We start from the raw sequence: 11,892 nt of genomic DNA, 5'->3' as shown, positions 1-11,892 counted from the left end.
TCTAATATGTGGGCATTGCCAGTTCCCAGTTGATAGTTTGATCCACTTCCCCAACTGAAGACTTCCGTTGCAACTAAAATGGGAAAAGGTAAGGAGGATTTGTAAGCGCATCCTAAAGAATTATAGACAAATTAGTTGTCGTACGAAACAGAAGAGAGGCATGCTACCTGAATTGGGAGAATCCCCATTAGCCTGTGATACAGGGCAAGAGAGAAGATCAATAGGTATACGGCCCTTGGTGTCCTCCAAATTGAGCCTGGCACGACGACGGACGGCCTCGGCTGCGACCTTGTTAATGCTGGTGCAAATTGGCCATGAGGTACAGTGGTGCAAATTGGTGACCCATCTTCTCAGCAGCCATGGAGGAAGCCAAAGGAACCACCAGAGATGGGGAAGCGGTGCTGGGGTAGATCTCTTGTGCTGGAAAATGACAGGAGATGTAATTCAGGTTACCTAGAAAACTGAATGTATACTTTAAGAGGAAAATCAGGTGTGCTTATTATACTTCAAGAGGAAAATCTGGTTTCCCAGAAAACTGAATGCAAACAGGTAAGTAATTCATGCAAGTACCTAAGCAAAATCAGGTGTGAACATCAGGTGTGCTTAGTATACTTCCATAGGAAACTCAGTCTGACCAGAAAACTGTATGCAGACAGGTAAGTTATATGAAGTCTATGTGGAGTACTGAAATTTCATATGAAGTGTATATGAAGTACTGAATGCAAACAGTTAAGTTATATGAAGTCTATATGAAGTAACTAAGCAAAATCCCTACTGAAAATGGTGACAACCAAAGTCTATATATGAAGTACTGAAATTTCAATAAGTGTGCGTACTATACACACATCAAGTGTTTGTGCTCTTCAGCAACCATTGGCAATCTATACTTACCTATTTGCAATATCATATATAGGAAAGTCCATTCAAAAAATCAGATCACAAACCAGTAGCCATCTTGAAGTACTTTGGCACGATCTGATGAATAGCAACCTGCATTAAACCAGCAGTAAATCTCTATTTTTTGCTGTCAATTCATAGGTACATATGGGGAATCAACAAAGCAAAGCAGCGGAACAAACGACTGTCAGATGTATCTCCAGGTATAACTTCGTCTATAAATCTTGCTGTATATGTCAAGCACTATCCCGCGCTGCTTTGCTGATGAGTAATGAAGTCGTTGCAGATCAGATGGAGGGGGCAAATGTTGATGAGATTTACCCAAGTAGTCCAGGTATGAGTTTGTGCGGATATAGTAATCATAATTTTATGCTTTTAATGTGATCAATTATACCCACGGTTTTACGAACATCCTTCAGAACGGAGGATACTTGAACAAACCGAACAACTGGTTCTTCCCCAACCGACTAATGGTGATAGCACAAATGTTCAACGACCTTCCCATCTGATTACAGGTGAGTATTAAACATAAAATGCTTAATTGACGCTCTTCAGTTAGCACTACACTAACTCGTTCTGTCCAATAACTGTTATTTTTACATCAAACAGACAGCCCCGCAAAATGTAATGAACCTTCGTTTGTGCCTCCCAGTTGTCTCACACAAGTTTGTGCCACAGATGTAGCACAAAGTTCAAATGGTATTAACTGACGGCGGCATTTCTATGTAAACCGTATATCATGCTTACAGGGGTATTAACCCAGTTTATGGCTTTTGTGTTGTTCCAGTAGCTGAAGATGCGTCCCATATACATGGAGGAAGACATGTGGGGATTAATGCGCCAATACGTGATGCCTTACAAGTTTTACCCGTGTCCGATGCAACATCCGATTACATGACTACAACATCTGGAGTGAATGTCGCCAAACAAACTATGAAAGGTAAATTGTCTGACGAAAAAAGGGAGCAGATAAATGCCAGGAGACGAGCTGCTTATCGGAAGAAAAAAGAGGATGATGCGGTCAAGCTCCATGGTGACATTCAAACTTCCCTTACAATGTCTCGTATGAATGTTTGTTTTTAATCAATACGGTAAACAATTAATACATCATGCTTTTTTGGTTCGACAAGTCTCACATGTTGCTCCTTCAATGACAATTAACTAGCTAGCATGAAACATAACGAGGAAAAGAGGGAGATAATAAACACGCAGAGGCGGGCAGCTTATCGGAAGAAAGATGATGAGGTTACCGTTGTACGGGAAGCAGTTGTGCAAAATGTTTTCCGGGCCCCTCTCGGTGATATCACTAATGGGTATCAACCAACCTCTGTGGACCTTGACGAAAAAAAGGAGCAGCTAAAAGCTCGGAGGCGAGCTACTTATCGGAAGAAAAAAGAGGACGCCGCCGTCAAGCATCTACATGAAAATCTGCCTGCCCTTGCGATATCAGGTATGAATATAGTATGTTTCAACAGTACGATGATATATATAGGCCCTTTGTTGCAAACTATAAGGTTATTATCGGAAGATAAATGACGAGTGTACCACCTTCAATATACAAGCAGATGTGCAAAATGTTCATAGGCCCGCTCTCGGTGATATCACTAATGGGTATAAAACATCCTCTGTGGACCTTGACGATAAAAGGGAAGAGATAAAAGCTTGGAGGCGAGCTACTTATCGAAATAAAAAAGATGAGGCCACCGTCAAGCATCTACATGAAAATCTGCCTGCCCTTACGGTATCAGGTTAGAATGTTTTCTGTTTCAGCACTGCAATTATATTGCATAACCGCTCTGTTTCAGAATATATGGTTAATATATTTTTCATTCAACTCAACCATTTGAATCTTTGTCCAACCTTCAAAAATAAAACAACAGATGAAACAAACTTCGTATTGTCGATATTGATATTTGTTGATATTCTACTAGCTTCATTCTTATTGACCAATGAAGTTCTGATTATGTTTTCACGTTGCTGTATTACCAGCCAACCCAACTAGGTCGAGCAATACATCATTGTCACATGATGATGCAGTATTGCCTCCTTCCACTACACTCACATCCGGTGTCTTAACAAACGAGCAAATTGAGCAGAGAAACGCGCGGAGGCGAGCAAGTTATCGGAAAAAAGTGGGTGACGGAACGATCGATCTTCAACAAAAAAATCAGAAGCTGCAAGAATGGCGCATGCAACACCCTAAAACCATGACTCCGGATGAGAGGGGGAGTCAAGTGCAAAGAGAAAGGCAAAGTATGCTGCAAAGAAAAACACCCCGTGTGCTAAATCGATCGCAATGCCACGTCCAGATCTAACTAGCACATTGTCCAACCCTCATGCACATTGTCCGACTCTCACACTTTCAACCCTCGTGCAACAATACAGTGAACAAATAGAACATGCTCCTACCGTCAATGCTGTCCCCACATACATTCGCAACACCAAAACCGATGGTAGTTATCCTATCAACCATCTTGTTTCATCATGTAGGTGCATACCTAAGCAGATATTTACAATGATTCGATAATGTTGTAGGTGCATACCTAAGCAAAACCTTCGGTGATGGTGCTATAGATGGCGACATCATCGAAATCAATGAGCACCTACAAAGTGCCGACCAGCAAACCAGTGATCCGGTAACAATAGCGGATAATGGAGTGGACGAGCAGAGTCATGAGTCCAGAGCCCGGCGTAGGACGAGAGAGCGAGCTTGCAAGGGCAGTATGGCGGTGAAGAAGCGTCAGGAGAATATTGGCAAGCAAAAAACATGTACGCATGTACCACATGGTGAGAGGAATGCTCTACTAGATCGCCGTAATGAAGGGTTTGCAGGTAGGGTGAAGACCCAAACCGTCAGTTCCATCTCCAAACCGGAAATGACCGAGATCAGACAACCTGTCGTAGTTGAAGCACACGATAACTCGACCTCATCTAGCACGCCGGAGTACACGATCAGAAGTGAACGTAACACTCCCATCCTTACTCTCCTTGCGTCCCTTGAGACTGAACCCTCATTTATTGGTTTCGCACCTGAGCAGACGACATGGACGCTTACCTTAGTCGTCTCATGAATGAGGATGTCAACCCTGACAGCCTCTTTGACGATGAGTATTACCTGTTTGCTGGTGAAGGTATGTACACCCACTTGAGCAACATCCACCCGTTGGGAATATCACACTAATTATAAGCCATTGTTTACAGGCTCAGATGCTGATGACATGGAGCACGACAAATTGGAAGACTCATGTCACAATACCTATGTCGACCATGATCCATTGGACTATGTCTACTCAAACCTCCCAGACCACACACACATACTGAAGCACGCTGCAAATTGCGATCACTGCAAGGCCAAGAAGTTGTGTCCGAGGCCCCGGGATTCTGCTGTCGCAGTGGGCAGATCCAGCTGAAGCAACCGGAGCCCATCCCGGAGCTAATGAGGCTTTGGTCTAGCATGGATGCGGACTCAAGGCATTTTCGGGAGAACATATGGTTCTTCAACGGCCACTTCTCCTTCACAACCCTCGGCGTCAGCCTTGATGAAAGCTACACAAACATGAAGTCTGGGGTGTACACGTTCCGGGCGCACGGCACCATCTACCACAACGTTCATTCCTTCGGGCCAACATCACGTCCAGAGCATCTATAGTTGTACTTCTACGACGACGACCCAGGCCTAACCCATCGCAAGGCTGCCACCGAGCAATTAGACCAGGATGTCGTCAGAAAGTTAGTGGACATACTCAGGGAAAACCCGTACTCCCAGCAGTTTAGGAGTTTGGGTGCGCACAGGGACAACCTCGACGATTACATGATAGACCTCAACACTGACCAGAGACTAGACCAACGGAAGTATAATAGACCTCTGTCATCTGAGGTCGCTGCAATTTGGGTGGAGGGCACTGACCTAGTGAAGAGGTTCGACCGTAAGATTACACTTTGCGGGAATGACAACCAGAGGCACAGTATACATGTGACGGCTGGCTCGTATGACCCGCTCTCTTACCCACTCTTCTACCCAAGGGGGGAGCTTGGTTGGCACCCGAAACTTCCTAAACGTGATGTCCCTTGGCCGGTTGTGCAACAACCAAGAGGTAGGCGTGATGATGATGATGATGATGATGACGATGCAGGTAAGCCTTATGCGTATTCTGTCGTTTAGATGAATTGTATACTTCTCATATGAATCCTAATGTCCGTGTTACTCATCCATGTGCAGAGGTTATGCGTCTCGGTGAGAGACTACTACTGTTACATGCTCCAGACACGACCTGGGATATTCAATCCCATACTCTGTGGAGCACGATTGCTCCAGCAATGGGGGGTGGACATGTACATCAAGATTGAGAGTTGTAGGTTGAAATGGTACAGGAAGAACCAGACAAAGATCCGTGCCGACCTGTATAAAGGAGTTGTTGATGCAATTACATCTGGGGAGACCCGGGCAAGCGCTGTTGGAGTAAGGATAGTGCTCCCTGGAACGTACCCAGGTGGCGACCGCGACATGAAGCGGAGACATATGGATGCCATGGCAATTGTCCATACCTACGGGAAGCCTGACATCTTCTTGACCATGACCTGCAACCCTAACTGGGAAGAGATAACGAATGAGTTGTTTCCTGGCCAAACAGCGCAAGACCGACCTGATCTTGTGGCTCGTGTGTTCCATGGCAAGCTAGAGGCTATGAAAGAGATGTTGTTCAAGAAGAATATCCTGGGTGTTGTTGTCGCGCATGTATACGTAGTCGAGTTCCAGAAGAGGGGCCTCCCCCATGCACACTTTTTGTTGATCATGGATTCTGCCTATAAGCTTGTCATTCCAGAGCAGTACGACCGGCTCATTTCTGCCGAGCTCCCAGACAAGCAGAACTATCCTGAACTCCACGCCTTGGTGGTGAAACATATGATGCACGGACCATGCGGTGCTCTCAACCCAAAAAATGTGTGCATGCAACAGAACGAGTGCAAGTGCAGATACCCGCGGCCGTTCAATGAAAACACAGCACAGGGCAAGGACTCATACCCAGTTTATCGTCGTCGAGATAATGGTCGGCAGGCTAAGGTCTGGAGTAAAATGTTGGACAACAGATGGGTTGTGCCGTATAACCCTTACCTTCTGCAGATGTTCAATTGCCACATCAACGTTGAGGTTTGCTCTAGCATAAAGGCCGTCAAATACCTTTACAAGTACATATACAAGGGCCATGATAGGGCTTCTTTCAGCATCGACCAGCCCGACGCCGATGGTAATATTGATGAGATCAAAAGATACGTAGACGCGAGGTGGGTTACTCCTCCAGAGGCGATGTGAAGGATATTTGTCTTCCCCTTGTGTGCCAATGAACCGCCTGTCCTACAGTTGCCTCTTCATCTCCCGAATATGCACAGGGTGGCATTCAATGAGCAAGCTCACTTGACCGATGTAGTCGCCTCTAAGAATGCTTCCAAATCCATGTTGACAGAGTATTTCAAAGCTAACCAAAACCACCCGTGGGCTAGGAATATATTGTACAAGGATTTTCCTGGAAGGTTCACATGGCAGAAGGGTAAGAAGTATTGGAAAGAGCAGGTGGAGCGTTATCAGATAGGTCGAATTGTGTCTGCCAATCCTGCAGAGGGGGAGCGATACTATCTGCGTGTGCTGCTAAACCATGTTGCTGGCAAGACATCCTATGAGGACCTTCTCACCGAGGACGGTAGGCTATGCGGGAGCTTTAGAGAGGCTGCCGAAAGGTTGGGACTCATCGAGGCAGATAACACGCTCGACGACTGTCTTACCGAGGCAGAGCAGTGGGCGATGCCATGTTCGCTCAGGAGGCTCTTTGCAACAATTTTGGTGCACTGTGAGCCAGGCGACGTGCGTGGTTTATGGGATAGGCACTTCGAGCCTGTGTCTGATGACTATCGGCGATCACACACGTGCCCGATTGAGGTGGAACAGATGGTGTTGCTTGACATTAGGGGTATGTTGCAGTCCATGGGCAAAGACATAGCTGATTTCGCTCTTCGATGCATTGACGAAGCGTTCGACCCAACCGAGGGCGGGGCCAGAGAAGTGATCGAGGAATCCAACGTTGATTTTGACATCAACGACACTAAATTGGCTTCGTCGCTAAACTCAGAGAAGAGGGTTGCATACGATGAGATACTAGCTTCTGTTGAACACGGTGATGGGGTGTGTTCTTTGTTGATGGCCCGGGAGGTACAGGGAAGACCTTCCTGTACAGGGCGCTGCTCGCCAAGGTTCGAAGCGAGGGAAGCATCTCTATCGCTACCGCGACGTCAGGCGTCGCCGCTTCTATCATGCCTGGAGGCAGGACTGCCCACTCGAGGTTCAAGATCCCGTTGAGCTGCGATGATGGCGCCTCATGCACCTTCACGAAGCAGAGTGGTACCGCCAAGCTACTGAGGATGGCCTCATTGATACTATGGGATGAGGCCACCATGACTAAGCGACAGGCGGTCGAGGCATTGGACAACAGCATGCGTGACATCATGGGAAGACGGGACCGACCCTTTGGAGGAAAAACTGTTGTGTTTGGCAGGGACTTCAGACAGGTGCTTCCGGTCGTCAGGAGGAGGTCCCGGGGTCAGATAATCGATGCAACCCTCCGAAGTTCACACCTCTGGAAGGGTATGCGCCAGCTAAGGCTCATCACCAACATGAGGGCTCATAATGACAACTGGTTTGCGGATTACTTGCTAAGGGTAGGCAATGGCACCGAGGAAGTTGACGATCAAGGAAACATACGACTCCCTGAAGATATTTGTGTGCCGTCTACAGGCGAGGGTGCCGACCTGGAGAAGCTGATTGACCATGTGTTCCCAAGACTAGATGAGAACATGTCTGATCCGAATTACATGACTTCACGCGCAATCCTCTCCACCATGAACGACAACGTCGACAAGATAAACATACGCATGGTAGAGCGTTTTTGGGGAGAAGAAGTAATCTACCATAGCTTTGACAGTGCAGAAGACGACCCGTATGGCTACTATGCTCCCGAGTTCCTAAATGGATTGACTCCCAACGGTCTGCCTCCGCATGCACTCAAACTGAAGCTCAACTGCCATGTCATACTTTTGAGGAACATTGATCCGGCTAATGGTCTGTGTAAAGGGACGAGGCTTGTGGTGCGAGGTTTCGAGAGGAACGCCATCGACGCAGAAATAGTGATCGGACAACACGCAGGTAGGAGGGTATTCCCTCCTCGAATACCCCTATGCCCTTCTGACAACGACATGTTTCCATTCAAGTTCAAGAGGAAGCAATTTCTTGTAAGGCTTAGCTTTGCTATGACGATTAACAAGGCTCAAGGATAGACGATTCCGATTGTTGGCGTGTACCTACCTAATCCGGTGTTCTCTCATGGTCAACTCTATGTCGCATTGTCTCGAGCCACCGCGAAGAAAAATATAAAGATCCTCATTGAGAAGGAGAAGGAGAAGGAGAATGCCAAGAAGCAAAGCGGTAAATCTAAGAAGCGAAAAAGACCTGTCTTGTCCTTACAGACCTCGATGAAGAACATCGTCTATAAGGAAGTCCTTACAGGCTAAAGTCCGCTCTTAGATATGACAGAGGATTTACTCTTATGCTACAGATAATTTGGTGCTTTCAATGTTCTTGTACAGATCTCTATATTTCGATGTTAGCAATTGAACTTTATTATGTTTATACTACAAGGCGTGATTTAATAATATTGCCTCAAATTTGAGACTTTGCAAGTTGCCAAGTTTTGCTGTATGTGACATTATTTTCCATTTTGTTGGTTTGCTTATGTATATTATTCTTTTGTTGTTTTGTAATCAATCATCTACAACATCTAAACTCGGCTTTGTTTTCTTGTACAAATAATGCACACTGCCTGGGTCACTCCATTGTTGTAAAACTAGACTCCACTGGAGTGTTCTACATTATATAAATATTTATGATGCGGCCCCAAAGCATGCACAGTCAATGTTATTATTATTTTACTATTTATTTATTTCCCTTATGCAGAATAACTTTGGTTGCTTGATCATGACCGAGACTATCTTTGGTATTAGAACTCCAGTTACACCAATTGGTTATTTGCATCTCAAGTTAAGTTAGTCATTGTTAATCAACAATGAAATGTGGCCATTGGTTCTTCGATAATTGACGGTACAGATGGGCAAAGCAACCAGAGTATATCCCACTGGATTAATGGTACAGATGGGCAAACCGTTAAGGGCGGTGGCTTCACTGCCTTAGGCTGGACGGTTCAATATTTAGTAGCAAACCATTAAATATTTAGTAGCAATATTAACTCCCTTCGATCCCATTACAAATTAATTTCAGTTAAAAAAAACTTGTATCTCAGAATAAAGGTGGTGAAACTCCCCTTAATCTGTACCAGATATTAATACTTAACCCTACATGGAACATTGCAAGTAGTCGCTGGAAATCGTAGTGATGCTGAAAACAAGGTGTACAGTAAACATCCATGGCAATAGCTAATGGTTCAAAAGCCAACAGAGAAACTCTACTTCACAGAAAGCTTGTGTGCGTTTGGAAGCAAAGTAATTTTGAAGTTTTTCAGGAATAGGAGCCCACAGTTTACCTCCTATCTTTGGAAGCCCATTCACAATCCTTACATCCTTTGATAGAAATGAGATGAACCAGTCGGCGTTAAAAATTTCAGCAAAGTCACTGCAGAGTGCAGAGAAATGGTATAAACACAAGAAACATCTTTCAGTCTTCTTAAAAAGATGAGCAGACCTAGAAGACTAGGATAAGAAATTGCAGGTACTTGAAAAAACCTGCTGCTTTCCAGAAGGAGGTTTGGTCCAATTTGGGAACAACGAGTGTTGCATTTAAAATACGTGCAGCAACAACAACATCAATTATCTGAGAAGAAGCACACATTAATCAGGATAATGGGCATAGTTATGAGAATATCATAATATGTAATCAGGAAACACACGTAGCTACTACATAGTTAGCTGTGAAACATGACGAGACACTCCTAAGCTTACTCACTTTCAAAATAAAAATTGCAGAGACCTCAGACTGCAAGCTTTGCCACATCCTTACACACTACTATACTCAGGAGGTGCCAAACTGTTCATCGAATTAGCCTATAATTTTCATAGTCTGACTGAAGATTACTAATGGTTTAAAAATATTGCAAGAGAATACAAGCTCTAACATGTGTTTTGTGGTTTCTGGAAAAAGCCATAGTACTACATACTTTCAAGTGTTTGGCTTAAAAAATATTGTTGTTTAAGTTACTGTGGTATCTATCATATTGAAGTTTTTCTGCAGCATTTAAAAAAATACTGTCGCGGTCAATTTTTTTAACTAAACCAACAGAAAACATGAGGGAGAGATTAACAGAGAAATGTTACACGGCAGGGGATTCATCTTTACACCAAGTCAAGATAGAGTATTCATAGTTTTATTAGGCTCTGTTCCATGATAGCTAGCACCACAATCCTTTGCAAAAGGTGTCGAGATTTGTTGCTATTTCTTACAAATTTGGAGCACCATATTAAAGTACATTTAGAAGAGGCATGCTTAGATCATACGGCAATTTCATCTACTACTGATCAAGTCACTATTAGTATAAAACTTGACAAAAAATACTGTGTCCCAAAATACAGAATGCAATGCAAACTGCCCTATCCATGCCATCATGCAGAAGTAGTAATTTCATTTTTTGCCTACTCACTACTCGAGCATTTTTACATAGCATCTACCATTCAATAACTAATCCTTAAACAGAAAATTAAATTGGGCGAAGCGAGCACGGCACATTTTCAACTCGGCTACATCTAACAGAAGCACAAAACTTAAATAAACACCAACGAAGCAACTGAAGAGTACCTCCTCCACGCCAGCCTTTAGCCTCCATCTTGCCCTCACGCACAGCCACTCGGTCCGCATATCTGCAGAAACAGAAACATTACTCCTCCAAGCCCACAGCAATGGCACGCATTTCTCGAAACCACACCAATTCGAGCCAGACCGCACCTGGACCACTCCTCCCCAAATCACGGATATCACGGCACTTACCTCCGCGTGGGAGAGTTCGATCTTGAACGCCTGCTCCGCGCCGGGCCTGACGATACTGAGACGCCTCCGGGACCGAACCACCGCCGCCGCGTACCAATGGATGGAGCATCACGTCGTGTACGAGACTGGAGCGGATGAGGGTGGGGCTGTCTACAGCGAAGATGGAGGCGGCAGGGATGAGATTAGGGCTGGCTCAAACTGGAAGGGACTGGGGTTTCAAGACGTGGAGGTCGGCCCAAAGGCCAGAGCTAGCGGCGGAGATGCGGGCGCCGCCGTCGTGGGGGAGAGGGGAGGCCGGCGACACGGCGGGAATAGGACGGGGAGAGAGTGAGCGGATGTGAGGGGGAGAGAGTGGGCGGGGAGAGGTGGGGTTTGAAGATGCGGAGGTCAGCCCAAAAGCCAGAGCTAGCAGCGGAGATGCAGCCATGCAGGCGCCGTCGTCGCGTCAGAGAAGCGGAGGCCGGTGATGCGGTGGGAGAGAGTGAGTGGGTGTGAGTGGGAGAGAGTGGGTGGGATTAAGTTGGGTGGGTGAAAAAGAAAATTATTCTTTTTGCAAATAGAAAAATGTGTTAGTCTCACTTTTGTTTTTACTACTCCCTCAATTCCTAAAAATAGATCTTGTTAAAAATAAAGACTACATACGCATGTATATAGATATATTTTAAAGTGTACATTCACTCATTTTGCTTCGTATTTGGTCTGCATTAGAATCTTTAAAAAGACTTATATTTAGGAACAGAGCGAGTATATATTTTACGATGCTTATTTAATGCAGTATAAAATATCATTTATATTTTATGTGTTCCACTTTGTTCATCAGAGATAACAAAACGTGATGGATTTGGATGATGTAACGACGGACCAGACTGAAACATCACAAGAAGGGTGCATATAGCTAATCTTTTTTTATATATATGTTGCAAAAAATAATACAAAAAGATGCATAGTTTTATTATTAT

General features: G+C 44.8%; 1 protein-coding gene across 1 annotated transcript; it reads right to left on the bottom strand.

The window, feature by feature from the left end:
• Positions 1-350: 350 nt before the first annotated feature.
• On the bottom strand, positions 351-9,784 carry LOC147973394 (O-fucosyltransferase 6-like). Its single transcript, XM_087524975.1, has 4 exons — positions 9,669-9,784; positions 9,480-9,568; positions 945-990; positions 351-420 (listed from the first exon to the last, which is right to left on the bottom strand). The coding sequence occupies exons 1-4, from the start codon at positions 9,782-9,784 to the stop codon at positions 351-353; spliced, it is 321 nt and encodes a 106-aa protein (XP_087381101.1).
• Between the last annotated feature and the right edge of the window lie 2,108 nt (positions 9,785-11,892).

The sequence above is a fragment of the Triticum urartu genome, chromosome 5A (assembly GCF_056163025.1).
Source record: "Triticum urartu cultivar PI428250 chromosome 5A, HENAU_Tu73, whole genome shotgun sequence".
Taxonomy (NCBI): Eukaryota; Viridiplantae; Streptophyta; class Magnoliopsida; order Poales; family Poaceae; genus Triticum; species Triticum urartu.
This window is presented reverse-complemented; position numbering and strand designations above follow the sequence as displayed.

Excerpts from the sequence above, each read along its gene's own strand:
- LOC147973394 (XM_087524975.1), bottom strand. The coding sequence starts at position 9,784 with ATGTGTGCTTCTTCTCAGATAATTGATGTTGTTGTTGCTGCACGTATT. Across the intron at positions 9,569-9,668 it reads AAAGCAGCAGGTTTTTTCAA|TGACTTTGCTGAAATTTTTA; the intron begins GTACCTGCAATT and ends TGCACTCTGCAG. Across the intron at positions 991-9,479 it reads TGGGCTTCCAAAGATAGGAG|GTTGCTATTCATCAGATCGT; the intron begins GTAAACTGTGGG and ends GGTTTAATGCAG.